This window comes from Mobula birostris, chromosome 8 (genome assembly GCF_030028105.1).
Source record: "Mobula birostris isolate sMobBir1 chromosome 8, sMobBir1.hap1, whole genome shotgun sequence".
NCBI lineage: Eukaryota > Metazoa > Chordata > Chondrichthyes > Myliobatiformes > Myliobatidae > Mobula > Mobula birostris.
The window spans coordinates 104,039,332-104,060,399 of record NC_092377.1 but is presented as its reverse complement, the minus strand read 5'-3'; the positions used below and the strand labels follow the sequence as shown (position 1 = coordinate 104,060,399).

The 21,068-nt window shown below is 44.3% G+C and overlaps 1 protein-coding gene across 1 annotated transcript; it reads left to right on the top strand.

Moving 5' to 3' along the window:
* The first annotated feature begins 15,356 nt into the window (after positions 1 to 15,356).
* On the top strand, positions 15,357 to 15,864 carry LOC140201566 (histone H2A). The gene has a single exon (XM_072265853.1). The coding sequence runs from the start codon at positions 15,384 to 15,386 to the stop codon at positions 15,771 to 15,773; it is 390 nt and encodes a 129-aa protein (XP_072121954.1). The 5' UTR covers positions 15,357 to 15,383; the 3' UTR covers positions 15,774 to 15,864.
* The last annotated feature ends 5,204 nt before the right edge of the window (positions 15,865 to 21,068 follow it).

The window sequence follows — 21,068 nt, the reverse complement described above, 5'->3', positions numbered from 1 at the left end:
ATCTTTTTCCCAGGGTGGAAATGTCAAATAAAGAAAGCATGGCTTTAAAGTGACAGAGTGAGAATTTAAATGTGTGTGCAGGGCAAGTCAAAGTTCAGTTTTATTTACAGTGGTGGGGGCCTGGTATGGTCTGCCATGGGGAGTGGCGGATAGTGACAGTTCAAAGGCTTTTAGACAGGAAATGAATCACCTGCAGGCAGAAGAGATTCAGTTTCATTTGGCACTGTGGGAAGAAGGGCCTCGTCCTGTGCTGTACTGTTCTCTGTTCTGGGTCAGCGACAGTGACAGAAAACTCTTTTAGCTGGGGGCACACACCGGTGTATCTGTGACATTGAGTAGGGTCCTCGAGAGTTTGGAGAACAGAGAGACCAAGAAGTACAAGTACATAGTTCTCTAAAAGTGTAGACAGGGTGCCGAGGAAGGCATTTGCCACACAGCCTTAATCAGTGTGGCTTGTAGTACAGAAGTTGGGACTTCATGTACAAGTTAGTGGTGAGACCACAATGTATTGTGTGCAGTTCTGGTCAGCTGCTTATTGGAAGAACGTCGTTAAGCTGGAATGGGGCAGAAGGTTTAGGGGAGTCTAAAACTGGAGGTCATCATGTCAAAGGGAAAAGACTCAAAAGGGACCCGAGGAACAATATTTTCCACACAGAGGGTGGTGGGTATATGGTACGAGCAGCTGGAGGAAGCTGCAGGGGAGAGTACAGTTACGATGTTTAACGGGTTTTTGTACAGGTACATGGATAGGAGAGATTTAGAGGGAATGGGCCAAAGACTGACAAATGGGACTCACACAGGTAGACATCTTGGTCAGAATGGATGAGACGGGCCAAAGGGCCAGTTTCTGTCCTGTGCAACTCTGACACTGTAAGTGAAAACTGGGCAGGACTGGAGACTCCCCACTCCAGGTGTAGAAGGTTCACATGTGACAGGGAGGGATGTAAAAGAGGGGGAGGGAGGAATGTTGCATTATTGATCAAGGAGGCAGTTTCTGCAGTAATGAGGAAGAACATTTCAGAAGGTTCTTCACACGATGCTGTGTGAGTGGAGTTTAGGAATAAATAAAATATCTTATGCATTGCTGAATTTATACTGTTCGACTCCCAGCAGCTGCTGGGAGATTGAGGAGCAGGTATGTTGGTAATCACACAGATGTGTAAAGGGAATAGAGTTACACCAGTCAAGCATTTCAACTCTCCCAAAATTAACCAGAACACCTCTGTGTGAAAGGATTAGAGGTGGAATTTTTGAAGTACATCCAGGACCATAACACATAGGAGAAGAAATAGGCCATTTGACCTGCACAAAGACTCTCTAGTCCCATTGCATCTCAGATTTTTAAATTTTCTCCCCATATAGAAAATAGTATATGAAAACTGCTTGACCACACACGTCCTTGCAATGGAATGCATCTGCCACTTCTTTCCCCAATCTCCTAATCAGTCTGAGTCCTCCTGCAGACTCCCAGCCACCTCAATACTTCCTGCCCCTCCACTTATCTTTGTACTATCCACCAAAGTGCCTACAAAGGCATCAATTATGTCAACAAAAACATTGAGAGATCATGTGAAATGAAGCAGGCCCAACACCAACTCCTGCGGAACAGTATGAGTCACCGGCTCTCAACTGGAAAAGGTCCCCTTTATTCCTACTCTTTGCCTCCTGTCAGTCAGCTAATCTTCTTTCCATGCTAGTGTGTTTCCTGTTACACCACAGGCTCTTATCTTGTTAAGTAGCCTTATGTGCAGCATCTTGTCAAAGGTCTTCTGAAAATCCAGTAAACAACACCCACTAACTCATCTTTCTTGATCCTGATTGTTATTTCCTCAAAGAATTCGAACAGATTTGTCAGGCAACATTTTCCCTTAAGGAAACTCTGCTAACATCACGTGCCTCCAAGTACTCCGAAACTTCATCCTTCATAATGGACTCCCAACGTCTTTCCAACCACTGAAATCAGGCTAACTAGCCTATAATTTCCTTTCTTCTGCCTCCTGCCCTTTTAAAAGAGTGGAGTGATACTTCAAATGTTCCGGTCCTCCAGAACCATTTCAGGATCTAGTGAATCATAAAGATCATTACTAATGTCTCCACAATCTTTTCAGCTATTTCTTTCAGAACCTTGAGATGTAGTCCATCTGATCCAGGGGACTTAATCTACCTTCAGATCTTTCAGCTTTCCTAGCACCTCACTTTAGTAATAGCAATTATACTCACCTCTGCCCACTGGCACTCTTGAATTCCCTCTCTTGGGATCCAGGACCACCTAATTTCCCAATCTACCTGCATATTTGAAATCCCCCATGACAATTGTAACCTTACGCTTTTTACATGCCTTTTCATCTCATTCGTAATATCCTGCCCACATCCTGGCTACTGTACAGATGCTTGTACATATTTAACTCCCATCAGGGTCTTTTTACCGGTGTGGTTTCTTAACTCTCCCATCAAGGCTTCTACATTTCCCATCCCCTCTGCCTACTGCCTCTCCTTTCAATACAATGTTTATCCTTGGATGTTAAACTCCCAACTATAATCTTCTTTCAGCCACGAATCAGCTATGGCCATGACGTCATAACTACTAATCTGTAACTACAAGGTCATCTGCCTTGTTGTATATACCGTGTGCGATCAAATGTAATACCTTCAGTCCTGCATCCAACACCCTTTTCAATTTTGCCCTACCTCCTCAATTTTGCCTGTCCTTCCTCAGTCTCACTTGTATACCAACTGCTGCATCCTTCTCAGTCCTATCACTCAGCTTCCCACCTTGCTGCTGAATAAGCTAACACCCCCACTCCCCCAGATACAGCAAACCTGCCCACAAGGATAATGGTCCCCCTCAGGTTCAGGTGTGACCTAGCAGTTTTGAACAGGTCATGCCTACCCCAGAAGAGATTCCGGGGAACTGGGGTACTTCCGGCGCTTCTCTTGCTGCTCTCTGATTGGGTTATTCCGCTCACTATAAGAGAATGGGAGTCTGATCTCCGGTCTGTTAATGTAACAACCGAGCTCTTCGTGACCCGATAGCACCCAAATTGTGTTCAGAACGGTTCTAACAATTGCCTTGAACCGCCGCTTGCTTCATTTTTGACTCCTGAGTTTGAGGGAGTTTGTCCAGAGTCGCAGTCGCTGAAGTGGCTCCCGCCGCTACGACCAAGACGCCCAAGAAAAAGGCGGCGGCCGCCCGGACCAAGCCAGCTGGCCGAACAGATAGACGAGATTGTGAAGGGTTGCCGCAGTCACCGAGGGGTGCCCGTAGTCGCGATCAAGAAGGGTTCGGCCGCCAACGGCGTCAATGTGGAAAAGTTCAAAAGTCAGATCAAGATGGTTATTAAAAGGAAATTGAAAAGTGGCTCGCTGGTTCACACTAAGGGCGCGGGTGCCTCCGGTTCCTTGAAGGCCGCTAAAAAAGACAGCGCCGCGAAAATCGTGAAAAAAGTTAAGAAACCAGCGACAAAGAAACTGGCGACCAAGAAAACTTCCACCAAAAGACAAGCTGTTAGGAAACCAGCGGCTAAAAAAACGGCAGATAAAAAATCAGTAACCAAGAAGTCTGGGCAGAAGCCCAAGAGTCCCAAGAAGATCGCGCCAAGCCAAGGATTCTGGAAAATCCAAGCCGAAGGTGAAATCCAGGAAGACGGCGACCAAAAAGTAAAAAAAAATGCAACTTGTAAAGTCCTGAAACCAACGGCTCTTATAAGAGCCCCCCATACCTCCCAGGAAAGAACTAGGAATTGGCATTTGTAGTAAAATCCCGAGCGAGCTGAAAGATGAGAGGCCTCTGCTCTAATCTGATGCTGTCTCTCTGATTCCCTCTCGGGCCCGTCAGAGCGGTGTGCGTACAAGGAGACAGTGGCAGTCGATTTGGCCTTGAGCAGCGGACTAGGAGCGAGAGCAGAAAAAGAATTTAATCATGTGATTGTAATGAATGTTTTTGCAGACATATTGAGCAGTATTTCAGTTCAGTGCAGATTCCTGTGATCCCTTTGAAAACCTTTTGCCGTTCTGTTCCACCCCCACCCAAATCATTTAGTAAAATAAAGTCGACCTTAATTCTCTGCCTGTCCTTTCGTTTCCTGCTGGACTGAATTCACTCACCTCGAGAAGCTATGCAGTAAATATGCAAAAATTCAGATTCAGCTAAATCGATGATTTAAATAAATGAATTAATCTGTCGCGATAAATCCACAGTCAGGTTGGAGGAGCAACACCTTACATTCCCTCTGGGTAGCCTCCAACCTGACGGCATGAATATCGATTCCTCAAACTTCCCGGCCCTTTTCATCATTCCCCATTCCAATTTCCCTCTCTCACTTTATCTCCGTATCTGCCCATCACCTCGATCTGGTTCTCCTACCCCTTCGCTTCTTCCACGGCCTTTTCTCCTTCTATCAGACCCCCGCACCCCGCCACCCTTCTCCAGCCCTGTATCTCTGTAACCAATCAACTTCCCAGCTCTCTATTTCGCCCCTCCAGGTTTCACGCCCCCTCCTCCGCCCCCGTAGTTCTTCCTCCCCTCTCCCACTTTCTTGCTCCACAACATTTTTCCAGGCCCGAAACGACGATTCTACTCTTTTTCGTAGCTCGGCCGTCATGGCCCTGCATTTAGTATGTGTGTGTTACTTGAATTTCCTGCACCTGCAGATTTTCTCTCGTTTGTGATTTAAATGAAGGTGAAATCTGATAATTAATGATTCATTCTATTTATTTTAAGAAACCTGGTTGCTCTTGAAATTGGCGGGCAATTTGAAAATGAACTGCAGCCTGATTGTTGAATTCTGACCCACTGCAGCCTGATTGCTGAATTCTGACCCTAGTCACCAGTTTCCATATTTGGTCACAGATACTATTCCCCACCACGATCTTCAAACCGATGAAGGAAAAGACAGCCAATCGCAGCGCTGAAACCCTGTATTGGATATTTCCCTTACAACCAATCAGAGGGAAATGGGCGGCACTTTCTCAACCCTTTAAAAGCCAGTCGCGAATGCAGTTTCGACATTATAATCTCGGTAATTCAGATTACTCGGACTGTTAAAAGAGAATGGCCCGGACCAAGCAAACAGCGCGCAAATCGACCGGAGGGAAAGCTCCCCGCAAACAGCTGGCCACCAAAGCGGCGCGGAAAAGCGCTCCAGCCACGGGCGGAGTGAAGAAGCCCCATCGCTACCGGCCCGGCACCGTGGCTCTGAGGGAGATCCGGCGCTACCAGAAATCCACCGAGCTGCTCATCCGCAAACTGCCCTTCCAACGCCTGGTGCGGGAAATCGCTCAGGACTTCAAGACCGACCTGCGCTTCCAGAGCTCGGCCGTCATGGCCCTGCAGGAGGCCAGTGAAGCTTACCTGGTGGGGCTCTTTGAGGACACCAACCTGTGCGCCATCCACGCCAAGCGAGTCACCATTATGCCCAAAGACATCCAGCTGGCCCGCCGCATCCGTGGGGAGCGCGCCTGAATCCGGCCTCGGCACCAAGCACAACAAAAGGCTCTTTTAAGAGCCACTAACTCAGCAGTGGAAAGGGCTGTCATTTCCTATTCACTCACCTTTTGTGTTTACGACACGCCGATTCCCTCTGACCTTCCCCTGTGGGTTTTGTGTAATATTGTTCAATAATTCATCCCGGTTTATTACAGACTCCAACACGGCTGGACCCACCAACATTGAGAATCAGCAGTTCTGTGCCGTTGGGTTAATGGCAGCGCGAACACCAGAGATAAACTTCTCCCTCGCCGTCAGGGTGCCTCTTGCCGTGTACAGTCGGTTATTGTGGCTAAGGTTTCCAGGCATGTGTGATTTTTATGGGGAATGAACTTTAATAAATGCAGTTTTCCAATCATTTCCAGTCGAGTGCATGATCGGTTCCCGTGGACACAACCGTCTGCAGTCACTGGAATCCCCGTTCTTTCATTTTTTTTACACGTTGCAAACTCGCCTTAGACCGCGGTTTAAAATGACCAGTGCAAAACCTGATGACGTTTATACACCGGCGACCGCGAATATAAACTGGATTGACTTTTGGAAACTAAATGTCCAGAAACATTGAATATAGTGAGTTAAATTAACGTTGGGCTTTTACTGTGAAATAAATCTTAATCGAATTAATGAGTCAATGAATATTTTTGGAGACAAGGGTTCATTTTCGGCGGGCTTTTCAAATTTCAGGCCACCGGGGAACTGGGGTACTTCCGGCGCTTTTCTTGCTCTCTGATTGGGTTATTGCGCTCACTATAAGAGAATGGGAGTCGAATCTCCGGACCGTTAATGTAACAACCGCGCTCTTCGTGACCCGATAGCGCCCAAATTGTGTTCAGAACGGTTCTAATAATTACCGGGCTCATTTACCGGTTTCTTTGAAATTTAATTGCACATTAAAGAGTTAAGGCGGTGAAAGAGATGGGAAAGCGAGGAGACAGAGACGGGGGGGGGGGGGTGGAGACAGTCATTGACAGACAGAGTAGGGGGCGGCCTCTCATTTTCATCATCCATAACCGCCAATTTCCAACGGTTTAGCCAAAACGGAACAGAAACGCAGCGCTCCGGATAAACCTACAGATGCACAGATCCGATATCGAAGGTTGGTCAGTGACATTACCACCTCACGCCCCGGATAACTGACGCAAACCTCTTGAAATGTGTGCTCAATGCTCCGAGAATTAACCGATGATATTCCGGGGGAAAAAAATAAACACGCAGACCAGAATTCTGAGATTCAAGTAAAACACAGCTCAGGCAGCAACCCTGGTCAGAGAAACAGAGTTAACATTTCAGGCAGGAACCTCTTCATCAGATAATACTCTGCCATCTTTCAACATTTAGAGAATGTGCTTTATTGCATATTTTCCCGCAAAAAAATGTACAATCTCACTTCCTCCCAAAATCTCTCTATTGCCTCCTTACCCCATCTTCACAACTTGCGTTCCCAGTTCTCTTTATGTCACCAGTAGGTTCAGTATTCACGGTGAGCTTCCATTTTCCTGACTCCCTGTGAAGGAGCAGCTTATCAAATGGACATTGTAGTTCAGGACAACCACCGTTTCCTTTATCCGCAGCTTGTGTTCTCACTTCAAAGATTCGAATGTAATTGTGAAACGTGGAATCACTTTCACAAAACCCTGTCCACTTCGCCTGATTGTTTGAAGTTTTGGAAATGTTACAGTTTCATGCTTTCTCTGGGACAGGTGATTAACTGTAGGTAGGTGACCAGAACTGCACACAATACTCCAAATTTGGCCTCATCAATGTGTTATACAACTTCAACGTATCATCCCAACTCCTGTACTGCATTCAGTATTTTGACTTACGAAGGTCAGAGCTCTCATTATGGTTTTATCTACCTGTGACACCACTTTCAAGGAACTATGGGTCTGTATTCCCAGATCATGCTGCAAGCTTCTACCGTCCTCACTGTCCACTACATCCCTGATCTTGATGTCATCTGCAAGTTTACTGATCCAGTTCACCACATTATCATCCAGTTTGTTGATATCATGATAACCTACAATGGAGCTATCACCAATCCCTGTAGCCCTCCACTTAAGAGAGATGATTTAGATACAGAAAATTATGAGGGGTAGGTTGCAGAGTGCTTTCCCCATAGCATAAGTAGATAGAACTGCTGGACAGAGGGTTAGTATGAAGAGGTGAGAGGCTTGACTGCTCCACTGTAGGCATCAGCCTCTTCTCTCGCTGCCTGCTGACCCGGGAACAGTTCACTGCCTCCGTGACTCAGGTTTCCCATTCTCATCCTTGGTTCTCACTCTCGCTGTAACGTCCTCCCATCCTGACAAACTCTCACAGCGTTGCTCTCCTCCATTTTCCCTTTCATATCCGCACATCTATCTGTTTTATATTGGTAGCTGTGATCAGTGGTGTGCATATTGGCTCTTCTGCTGTTTGTCGTATGTATTAATGGAGTGCCTGAGAATAGAAGCAAAGACATGCCAGCTGGAATTTTAATCAGACAAATGTGAACTATTGCCTTTTGATCAGTTCAACCAGGACAGATACTGATAGGGTCATGGAAAGTGTTACAAAATTTTTGGACCTGCAGATAGATTTCCTTAAAGTGCTGATGTGGGTGGAGAAAGTGGCAAAGAAAGTGATTGTCATTGAGTACAAGAGTTGGGATGCTATGTCCCTCCTAAGTGGTAAATTTATTATCAAAGTGATTGTATGTTACCATATACAACCCTGAGTTTTCTTGTGGACAGTCACAGTAAATACAAGAAACAGAATAGAATCAATGAAAGACTGCACCCAACAGGATGGACCAACTGTGCAAATACAAAAAGAGAAAAGTAATTATAATAAATGGGCAATAAATATTGACAACATGAGATGAAAAGTCTTTGAAAGTGGCTCCATAGATTGTGTGAACAGTTTAGTGCTGAGGCAAGTGAAGTTGTCCCCTCTAGTTCAAGAACCTGATAGTTGAAGGTACTATTCCCACCTGGCTGTGAGGGTGCATGGCCACACAGTAACTGCAGTACTCCTGTGCACACAGCATTTGTTGCCACACACCTGGAATAAAGACAGACAAGAGAAAGGTTTTGTTGTACTGTTTCCATTATACTGTACCTCTCAATTAATAAATAAAATCAAAAATGTAAATTTTCAGCTTTCATTCCAAATATTCATAGTATTACAAAAAAAAATGAAGTGCTGTGCAGTTTTCAGACTGTGTAATAATTTCCTGCTGTGGAGATGTACGTGTAGTTACAAAATGGTATTTTTGTCTGTAATGAAATCAAACCTGCATTGTACCAAGGTGCTTTCCTAATAGTGTTTATACAACATTATGCTGATGGAACCAGAGTCCTTGACAAACTGCAGACCAGCAGATGTGTTATTGGAAGAATGCCAAGTACACTGATTAAGCAGAAGGATAGAACGCACCCTTTCCTTGAAATGAGGTGTTGGTAGCCGATCTTGTGTATAAAGGAGTGACAATGCTGCCTGTTTTTTGGAGGTTATCACCAGTATTTGTGCGGTGATGGTCTTCCCTTGCTGCAATTAAAATAAATGAGCTTATGATTGATCCACTGGTTTATTTGTTGGTTCTTATGGGACATAGCAAAATGGTGCTTGACACTACTCAGGGCAATGGTTAGTCCGCGCAGCTGTAAGGGGAAATTAGTAGGAATGTTAATGAGGGGTAATTACTGTTCCTGAACCTGGTGGTGCAGTTCTGAGGCTCCTGTACCTTCTTCCTGATGGCAACAATGAGAAAAGTTCATACCCTCGATGACAGATACTGCTTTCCTGCAACAACACTCCGTATAGATGAGCTATATGAGGGTGGGGAGTGCTTTACCTAATATGGAATGGTTCATATGCAATACTATTTGTAGGTTTTACCGCACAAGGGCACTGATGTTTCCATACAAGGCCATGATACAACCAGTCAATGTATATTGGATTTCCTTTCCTTACTACCAACTCTACCATGAACACTCTCTCCCTATTCCTATTTCACATTATTTATTTATTTATTTATTTGTTAATTTATTTCTGTGATGTAGTAACTTTTGGACCATACTGTGGCAAGGTGAGGGTTAAGATAGTCTGCAGCTGTACAGAGCAAGGTCCTTGGAAGAGTAGCTTCTCTTTGTACGGTTTGGACACCAGGGACCTGAACAGACCAAGACGTTATGAAGGACAAGAAGCACACAATTTCCATTGGACAATAATTAACTTAAAACTAAAATATAATTGGCCACTTCTGAGCAGGTTAAAATTTTAAAAAGAGTAAATAATATGTAGTTTTGTTGGTTATTACTACCTGTAAGATTGTATAATGATTGGTAATTTATATATGCAAATAAGGTGTTAGAAGCTGCACAGATTTCAATTGGTCAATATTCATATAAAATTGACAATTCTGAGTGAAGTTTCAGAGCAGATCGGTGACAGGGGCTGGACTGTTGCCCTTGGGCACAAGGAAATCAAGTTTAAAGGAAGAATGAGTGCAAGTTGTCAGAGACCAGTTGATCAGTGACGTCACTTCTTCATCCAGAGTGGTGACCATTCAGAACCCGTCTCCACAGGGGCAGCAGCAGGGATGGATTTCAGGGGAAGCTGAAGGAACAGAGGAAAAAAGAACATTGCTACAGGGTGATGGGAGGAGATGGAACAGAAACACTGGCAGGCACCAGAGGGGTGGAATGGCCTCCCTACTGTACATTGTGTGCACTGCAGAGTCAACAAGGGGCAAGAATCAAAATTTAAAATGGGACTCATTTATCTCTGACAGATCCACAATATTTAACTCCGGTCCAATTAAAGGTTAATGTCATCAGAACAAACTCCCTCCCGTGCCAAGTGATCAGGGTTCAGTTCCAGGTGTGATGAACAGCAGAATCTGACACCAACAGTCACTCTTCAACTTGCAACTGGATTCACCAAACGTAATAGTTAAAAGTTCAATACAATTTAAACTGTCTCCCTGTGTGATTTTGGTGATTCGTCAGCAGGTGGGATGCCCGAGCAAACCTTTTTGGTCACACAGGGCAGGTGTGAACTTGCGACTGTACCCTCAGTTGCAATGACTGAGTGAATCCCTTCTCAAACGCAGAGCAGGTGAACAGCATTTCTCCCATGTGCACTTGCTCGTGTACCAATAGTTCAAAAGACCAAGCAAATCTCTTCCCACAGTCTGAGCGGGTGAACGGCCACTCTCCAGAGTGAACTCGCTGATGTACCATCAGTTCACATGACTGAGTGAATCCCTTCTCATAGTCTGAGCAGATGAACGGCCTCTCCCCAGTGTGAACTGACTGGTGTTTCTGTAGACGGGATGACCAAGTGAATTTCTTCCCAGTCTGAGCAGGTGAATGACCTCTTCCCATTGTCTCCGTAGATTGTACGACTGAGTGACTCCCTTCTCACACACAGAGCAGGTTAACAGCTTCTTCTCAAGTGAACTCGCTGATGTACCCTCAGTTGAAATGACTGAGGAAATCCCTGAACAGGTGAACGGCATCTCCCCAGTATGAACTGACCGGTGTGCCTTTAGGTCAGATGACTGAGTGAATCCCTTCACAGAGTCTGAGCAGATGAATGGCCTCTCCCCAGTGTGAAATCACGAGTGTGTCTGTATGTTGAATGAGTGAATGAATCCTGTTCCACAGCCTGAGGAAGTGAACAGCCTCTTCCCACTGTGAACTCACTGGTGTGTCTGTGGGATGGCTGAGTGAGTGAATCCCTTCCAAGACTGAGAGCAGGTGAATGATATCTGTCTGCTATCAATTCTCTGGCAATGTATCAAGTCTGATGTCAGATATAGTGAATCCCTCGCACAATCAATGCAGTTGAAGAGCTTCTCTCTAATGCCGGTGTGTTCTCAGCACCCGGTTCCAGTGGATTTCACTGAGTTACAGCAGAAAACATCATTTCGGACACAAAGTACGTTTCCAGCTGGGATGAGATACAGCTTCGATTCCAAGGATCAACAGTGAATATATTTTTTTTTAAATCTGGTCAATCATTAAATATCTCAAAAGAGGATGGAAACCTGATGTGTTGTTTTGATTGTGATTCCTGTACACAAATATTTTTCTGTTTCAAACCTGTAAGAAGATTTACAAAAGACATCAGTGAGTGAAGGACAGCATTTCAGATGAGATCATTTTAGTCTCCATGTTGAGCTCTGACATCACACTGTTTTGATGAGATTCAACACAAGTCGGAGGAACAACTCATCTTCTTACTGGGCATGGATCAGGAATCTGGACTGATCAGCAAATTTTTGGACAGTCTTCCTCTCTGTATAAGAACGGACCATTTCTGCCTGTCCTCAATCTGTGGCATGGCTCAATTTGTCTCTCTCCATCAGTATTATTTCAAGTTCTGATCATGTCCCACAGTGATACAAAGAGCCCATGATATTTCATGGCCAATCCTGGAGATTTTCTAATTACTCTGATCCCTGCCCCCCGCAACAGGTGATCGACAGTGGTAAACTCATCGACAGCAATGCCAATCAATATAAAGGGGAGGGAAACAGTCATTCTCATTGGAGTGAGGCACTATAGTGATGTGAAAGCTACAGGTCATTTGTTACACAGGACAAAGGTGTTTGATATCATTATGTGCCCAGAGAGAATGGTACAAAACATGTTCTTACGGGTAGAAAGGCCCAGAACACGAGGAGGTAGAACAAAGGTGACTTTCTCAAGAACTAAAGCCCATGGAAGGATTTTGTTTTTTTTCTTTCATGCAGCATAGGGAGAGGGGGAGGGGATGAAGTAAAGATCCGTGACACTTCACACACTCCTGATCGTTTTAATTACTTCAAGGGCCCTGGCCCTGATCATCTCATTTTCACAGTAGGCAAGTCTCCATGCCTAGTTCTTTGGCAAGGACTCACCAGCTCACACCAATAACCCATTCTCCTGTCTTCTTCCTGGACAACCCACTCTGGTCTTCTACCTGCTCTGGATCTTTTAATTGCTAACTGTCAATGAGACATCACCCATCTCGAGTTTAACACTCTTCCCTTCAATTCTAAACTCACTCCTTCCAAAAACTCTGCTCTCCAAACTATTAGTAGCCTCTCCATCAAATCCGCAGGTAAGTGGGGTACTGTAGTGGTCAGGCAGACTGACCCCTAGCTTGCTGAGGCCAGGAGACAACTCACAGTCACTTCCTCTTACTTACCTCTGGAACAGAACCCCTCTAAGGGGAACCAGGCCACTGCCTCCCCACCATCACTGACCTTATTAACTTTGGAGTTCTCACATCCATTGCCACCAATCTCATGGTCCCCTTGCCTCACTCCTCCTGTTTCTCCCTCTTACTCAAGATACATGAACCTGCCTGTACAGGTAAACCCATTGTTTAAACTTGTTCCTGCTCCACCAAACATACAGTATATCTGCATACCTGGACTCCATTTTATCCCCCAGTTCAGTCCCTTCCTACCTACATCCATGACACTTCACATGCTCCTGATCCTTTGAATGACTTCAAGTTTCCTGGCCCTGAATTTCTCAATTTCACCAATTCCCAGCTCTTTACCTCAACCCCCCCCCCCCCAACTCTCCCAGTTTGACCTATTACCTATCACCCTGTATTTCTTCCTCCACCACCTCCACCTTCTTGCCCTGACTTCTCATCTTTCTTTCCAGTCTTGATGAAGGGTCTCGGCCAAAAAGTCGACTGTGTACTCTTTTCCATAGATACTGCCTGGCCTGTTGAGTTCCTCCAGCACTGTGTGTGTGTGTTGTTTTGGATTTCCAGTATCTTCAGATTCTCTCCTCCTTGTCTTTTCACCTTTGCAGATGAATGTGTGGCTGAGGAACTGGTGCAGGGGGCAGGAGTTCAGTTTTCTGTATCATTGGGATCTCTCCTGGGCAAGTATGACCTGTACAATAGGAATGGCTTAGACATGAACCTGAAGAGGACCAATATCCTTGTGGGCAGGTTAGATAGAGGTGTTTGGGAGGACTTAAACTAATTTCACAGATTGGTGGGAACTGGAGTGATAAGGCTGAAGATGGGGTTGTTGGTTCACAAACGGAGGATGCTAGCAAGGAGAGGCTGATGATAGGGTAAAATTCCAGTCAACAGGATGAATTGCAATGTAAAAGGATGAAAAAATCAACAAGGGTGATGAATACAGGACTGAAGGTGTTATATTTGAATGCACATAGTATACGGATTAAGGTAGATAAACTTATAGCACAGTTACAGATTGTCATGTATGATGTGGGTGTCACTGAATCCAGGTTTCATCTATCACATACCACCTTGTGCTTCTTCCTCCACTCCCCCACCTTCTTACTTTGACTTCTAATCTTTCATTCCAGTCCTGACCTAGGGCAAAAAGACCCTAGTGGGAATTATATACTGACCTCTGAACAGTAGCAAAGATGTGGCGTGCAGATTACAAGGCAAAAAATAGAAATGCATGTCAAAAGGGAATGTTACAATACTCATGGGGAATTTCAATATGCAGGTAGATTGGGAAAATCAGTTTGGTGCTGGATCTCAAAAAGGGGATTTTGGAGCAGCTCATGGTAGCACCCATTAGGGGATCAGCTGTTTTGGATTGCAATAAATTGGAATTCATCAGAGAGCTTAAGGTAAAGGAACCCTAAGGGATGTAATCAAAATATGATAGAATTCACCCTTCAATTTGGGAAGGAGAAGCTAAAGTGTATCGTTATTACAGTGGAGTAAAGGAAACTGCAGAGGCATGAGATAGGAGTTAGTCAAAATTGATTGGAAGCAGACAAAGACAGAGATGACGGCAAAGCAGCAACAGCTGGCTTTTCTTAGAGCAACTTGAAAGGTATAGGATGGATACGTCACAAGGACAATGTGTTCTAAAGGCAGGATGATGTAACTGTGGCTGACAAGAGAAGTCAAGCCAAAATAAAAGCCAAAGAGCGGGCATATAATAAAGCAAAGATTAGTAAATAAATTCAAGGATTGGAAAGCTTTTAAAAATCAGCATAAGGCAATAAAAAGCCATTGAAAAGGAAAAGATGGAATAGGAGGATGAGCTAGCCAATAATATTAAAGGGAATAGCACAAGGTTATTCAGATAAATAAATTATAAAGGAGAGAAGAAAGTAGTAAATTATAAAAGAGAGACTGCTGCCAAACAATGCTGGAAATGGCAGACAAACTGAATAGGGATTTTGCGGCAGTCTTCACTGTGGAAGATACAAGCAGTATGCTGGAAGTTCAAGAGCGTCAGGAGGCAGAAATGAGTGAAGATGTCATTAGTAGGGAGAATGTGCTTAGGAAACTGAATGGACTGGAGGTAGATAAGACACCTGGATCAGATGGTCTACACCTCAGGGCTCTGAACGAGATGGATGAAGGGATTATGGAGGCACTAGTGATGATCTTGCAAGAATCAAAGGATTCTAGCACAGTTCCAGAGGAATGGAAATTGCAAATGTCACTCCACTCTTCCGAACGGATAATTGGAGAGGGTTCAAAGGAGGTTCACGAAAATGACTGCAGGATTGAAAGGTTTATGAAGAGTGTTAAATAGCTCCCCTTCCACTCTTACCTCTAATTTACAGTCTTTTTAAGGGGTTCTATTATGTTTCATTGTTTTGTGACTGCCTCTAAGGAGACAAATCTCAAGGCTATATATAGTATACATACATTGATAATAAATATAGTTTGATATTTTTCAAATTTCATTTCCTTTTGGGGAGTGACGGTTATTTTTCGCGCTTCTTTTGGTGCCGTCTGATCATTGGAGAATCAGACAGCTCACTGATTGGGTTATTCCACATCACCAATCGGAGAAAGCATTGCACCACCAATCGTAAGTGTCCTTCCGCAATCCTCCAGAAGCTATAAAATTGGTGAATGCGGAAACATTTCCTCATTCTCTGCGAAGGAGTTTGCTGAAATGAGTGGACGAGGGAAAACCGGAAAGGCCAAGAGCAAGCCCAAGTCTCGCTCGTCCCGGGCCGGACTGCAGTTCCCGGTGGGCCGTGTTCACAGGCTCCTGAGAAAGGGTAACTATGCTGAGCGGGTGGGTGCCGGAGCCCCGGTCTATCTGGCTGCTGTGCTCGAGTATCTGACGGCTGAAATCCTCGAGTTGGCTGGTAACGCAGCCCGGGACAACAAGAAGACCCGCATCATCCCCAGACACCTGCAGCTGGCCGTCCGCAACGACGAGGAGCTCAACAAGCTGCTGGGAGGGGTGACCATCGCTCAGGGCGGGGTGCTGCCCAATATCCAGGCCGTGTTGTTGCCCAAGAAAACCGGCGGGTCCACCAACCCCAAGGCCAAGTAAAGAGATAAACGCGACAATTTAAAAACCCAAAGGCTCTTTTCAGAGCCACTCAGATTGTCTGTGGAAGGGCTGAGTACCGGCTGGGGTGAGGCCGGGAGATTTCCGTTCAAAGTGTCTGTCGTAGACAAGCGACTTCGACTCTTGGTCTAAATCGCTTTTCCTCCCCTAAAATAATCTACATTTATCTGTGTACAGAGCGGACTCCCTCCCATTCCCGGATAGTTTCATTTTACCGGAAATTACCATTTTTTTCCCGCCGACGTCTGTACTTCCTGACCCAATGTAGAGTGGCGCTTGATTGGCAGTAAATCGCCTATTCTGATTGGTAAATGAGAAATCCTGACAGAGACCGGCCTCATGTAGGGATAAGGCTGAGATCATGGCCAAGCCATTTGTACTGATACACGGTTCAGAAAATTTGTCTGAAGAAAGGAGAAGGAGAAGGGAAAGAATAATGAGCCAACACCCAGGTGTGTTAAACAGGAGGGAAGGAACAGATGATATAATTGATGATCCATTTACATCAGCAGAAATGGTGAGAGCAATAAAGAGATCGAGACCAACCTCCCCAGGGAAAGATCTGATTTGCTCTGTGATGCTAAAAAATCTAGGAGAAGGAGTGCTCTTGAAGTTGCTGCATTTTTATAACAGAGTGTGGGAGGAGGGAAGATTACCAAGTGCATGGAAAGAAGCAGTAGTAATTCCAATAAGGAAGCCTGGCAAGGATCTGTCAAAACCCACTAGCTACAGACCAATTGCATTAACATCAAGTATATGTAAGATAATGGAAAGGATGATAACAGAAAGGTTATCGTATGAGCTTGAGAAAAGGGGAATGCTGGCAAGTTATCAGAATGATTTAGAAAGGGAAGGAATTCCATGGACTCAGTGATTATGTTAGAGACTGAAATAAGGAAGGCCCAGGCAAATAGAGAGTCAGTAGTGGCAGTGTTCTTTGACATTGAAAAAGCCTATGATATGATGTGGAAGGAAGGATTATTAATTAAACTGCACAAGATGGGGGTTGGTGGGAGAGTTTTTAATTGGATTAAAGATTTTTTGTTTGGTAGAAAAATTCAAGTTTGGATTGGATCAGAATTATCAAAACAGTACATAGTGGAAAATGGCACACCTCAAGGTAGTGTGATTAGCCCGTTACTTTTCATGATTATGATCAATGATGTCTTCACAAAGGTACCAGTGGATATAGGTAGGTCACTGTTTGCGGATGATGGGGCCTTGTGGAAAAGAGGCAGGAACATGGACCATATAATCAGGAAACTACAAGAAGCAATTGATGAAGTGGTGGAGTGGGGTTATGATTGGGGATGTAGATTTTCAGTAGATAAAACACAAACTGTATTTTTTACCAGGAAAAGAGTTGAGGTAGGAAAGAAGTTAAGGATGTATGGGGTTGAATTAGAAAGGGATGCATCATTTAAATTTCTGGGAGTTATATTTGATTCATGATTAACATGGACAGACCATACCAGGAAAGTTGAGGAGAAATGTAAAAAAGTAATAAATGTGATGAGATGTTTGACTGGTAGGGAATGGGGAGCAATTTGTTCAGCTTTGAAGAGAATGTATGTGGCTTTAGTAAGATCTGTGTTGGACTATGGAAATATAGTATATGGATCAGCAGCTAGGTCCCTTATAAGGAAACTGGATGTGATTCAGGCTCAGGCCTTGAGAGTGTGCAGTGAGGCTTTTAAAACGTCACCAGTGTCAGCCCTACAGGTAGAAATGGGAATAATGCCTTTGGAACTAAGAAGGATGTATTTGATGGCAAACTACTGGGCTAACTTGCAGGGGCACAATGATTCTCACCCTGCTAAAGGAGTGTTGCAGGAGTGCTGGGAAAATGGGAGGTTTCAGAGGGATACCTTTAGTCGGGTAGGGAATGATATCGCGAAAGAATGTGGAGTGTTTGATCTGAGGATAAGTCCTTCAGTAGTTTATCCAGTTGTAGCTCCATGGAAGCTTGTATGGCCTGACATAGACCGGCATTTGTTAGAGGTAAAAAGGAAAGAAAGATATAAAACAGATTTGGTAAATGCATTTAACTGCCATGTGATGGAAAAGTTTAGTGATTATACTCACATTTATACAGATGGTGCGAAGGAACCTGAAACAGGAGTGACAGGGTTTGGGGTGGTCATTCCAGCAAAAGAAATTGGAATCAGCAGAAGAACATCTAATAAGTTAGGGGTGTTTACAGTGGAGATGCTGGCAGTGTTGGTTGCCTTGCAATGGGTGCAGAAAGCCAGACAAGCCAAAGCATTGATATGTTCAGATTCATCCTCAGTTCTAGCAAGTTTAAGGTTTTTTCACACAAACAGTTGGCAAGATGTACTTTATGAAGTCTTTCAGTTAGTTACAAGAATTGCAAATCAGGGAGGTCAGGTAAAATTTCTATGGGTTCCAGCACATGTAGGGGTGAAGGGGAATGAGAGGGTGGATGAGTTGGCAAAGAGGGTGTTAAAGAAAATGTGGAAATGCACATTAGTATCAGTAAAGCAGAGGTTAAGTGTGTAATCTGGGAAAAAGTCAACTGAATGTGGCAAGAAAGATGGGACAGGGAGGGGAAAGGGAGGCATTTATATCAAATACAAAAGAGTGTTGCAGTTACTAGGGTAGGTAATGGAAACAGAAGAGAGGAAATTGTGTGGACTAGGTTAAAGCTGGGGCATTGTGCATTAAACAAAACATTGAAAATGATAGGGAAACACCAGACAGGATTGTGTGAGGAATGTCAGGAAGAGGAGTCAGTAGAACATGTAGTTTTGTGTTGCAGGAAGTATGGGATATAGAGAGAGATGATGAGAATTAAACTAAGGGAGTTGGGGGTGCAGGAATTCACATTAAAAGGATTGCTGGGCATGGGTGAGAGAGCACAGGTCTGGGTATTTTTAGCATTCTTAAGGGGTACAGGGGTTTTTTATAGGATATGACGGATAAACAGGAATAGGGTACTAGGATGGTCAAAGATGGGAGGGTAAAGTGTAGGTTTGTGTGTGTGTGCGTGTGTGATTGGGTGAAGGAATTTAGAATATATGTCTAGTGCACATTCCGGAGCAGAAGGTGGTGGTAATGCACCATTAAGCTGGATGCCGACTGCCGTAAAACAAGATACAGACAGACAGACCAGCCTCATTCACCAATGAACAGGTGTCAAGGGGAAAAGCGCCAGACCGCCGAGATCGTGAAATTTGAAAAGTCCTCCAGGAGGAAAATAATTTCATAGAACAGAAAGTAAATAATTCAATGTGAATGAGTAGAAGCCGTCACGTGATCCTGATCCAGTTATTATACAGACGGTATGAATTAAGTTTAATGGTGAAAGTAAATATATTATCAAAATCTGTACACCAGATACAATCTTAAAGTTCATCTTATCGGCACCCACAAAGTAAACAATAGAATCTATGAAGAACCATACTCAACAAACACCGACAAATGACCAATGTACAAAAAGGACAAATCGTGCAAATAATTCGTAAAAAAACAAATAAATAAAATATGGAGCAGGAACCACAGTATCCCCAAAAGTTGGTTCTTTGGGGTTGAGAAAAGTGAAGAGTGAGCTTCATGAATCACACGAGGTCCTTTGTAGTGTTGACAGGAGAGATGTTGGGATGTTTACAGAGTTACAAGGTCAGAGAGTGTTCTTTTAAAGCTGATGTACAGGTATCTATCACAGAGTGGGGAACATTTGGAATTCTCTGTCCCGGAGCGTATGGAGGCAAATCACTGGACGCATTTAACACGGAGGAAGATACATTTTGGAAAGATCTGGAATGTTTGAGTGATGTGGCACTGGAGAGGAGGTGAGGCCTGGGACAGATCAGCCAGGTTCACACTGCATGGTGGGGCTGGGGTGAGGGGCCAGGTGGGTGACTCCTGCTCCTGTTGTCTTGTGTTCTGCTGAGTGTGGTTCCCATCTGGGACTCACCAACCCTCTCCATCTGGTGATTATTTCCAGCATTTTCTCATTTTATTTATGTCCCACAAATACTTGGAAGCCTGCAGAAATGTACCAGTGGGACACACTTGGTATTTACAGTGACAGATAACTGATACTGCACTATGTGACCTCTACATCCCAATAGAGAACTGACAGGAATCAATGAAAACATGCCACACTGCATTGTCCGGAAACAGTCAGCAATGTTCCACTCGGACAATGAACTTTCCAACATTGTCCTTCACTGTAAGGACAGAGACCTACAAAACTCTCCACACTGTGCAATGAGCACACAGGCATGTACACACCCAGCATTAGGGATCAAAGGATTAGGAGCACCTATTAAAGAACAAAAAAGAAAAAAATATAAGGGTCCATCATAATTAAACCAGTCAATGTTCACAAGATTAGAGCTCATATCTTCCAAAAACTGGATGTATCTCTTACACATGGCACTGACTCCTATTCACCGATCAACTTCCCACCTTAGCCGCCATAGAATCGCAAATTCTGATTGAATCGAATCCTACAGCCAGTTCTCTCGATCTTCTCTCTCCATTTCCCCTTGAAAATACCAGAACCCCCCACCACTGTCCGTCACAAAATCTCTCCGCCCATCGTGCCCTGGAACCTTCTCCCAATTCCACATTCTGATTAGCTGACTCAACATTCCCAAGTTGTACATCACAGCCCCTTTAACTGAAACCCAAACTCTCTCAGCAGAACACACTGCTTCTACAGAAACTGAAACAAAATACCCTACAGCATTTACAGCATTAAAAATCTTAACCAGGCCTCTACTTTCTCCCCTCACCAAAAATAATCATGTCCTCATGACTTTGAAATTTATCAACCCATCATTAATACACAGTTCTCAAAGGAATTTTGTGCTGCTTGTATCTCCAATCCATTTGTAAATGGTAGTGACATATCTCACTACAGGGAAGACAGAATACTCTCTTCTCTTGCTGCTTTTATGCAAGCCTGTCTGGGGTTTCCTGACCCTTTGAGACCTCCTTATCCCATCTTCAGGCTCAAACACTGAAGATGGTGTTTACTTGGAGATGCATCTCCCTGTCCACGACCGTGTCTTCCGGCAACTTGGGTCCCCAACACCTGACTGAGCTTAGCTTCATCCCCAATTACATTGCAGCCCAGCTTCCCTTCATTTTCTCACTTCAAGTCAACTGCTGTTCCCTGCCCCCCACCCCACTAAATCTGAGTCCGGGTGGGGAGGTTCAGGAATCTTTTCATCAATTCTTGGGTATTTTGCAGAAGTTGACATATATCCCACCCCAAATTCCTCATCCTCTGAGTCTGTACAGCAT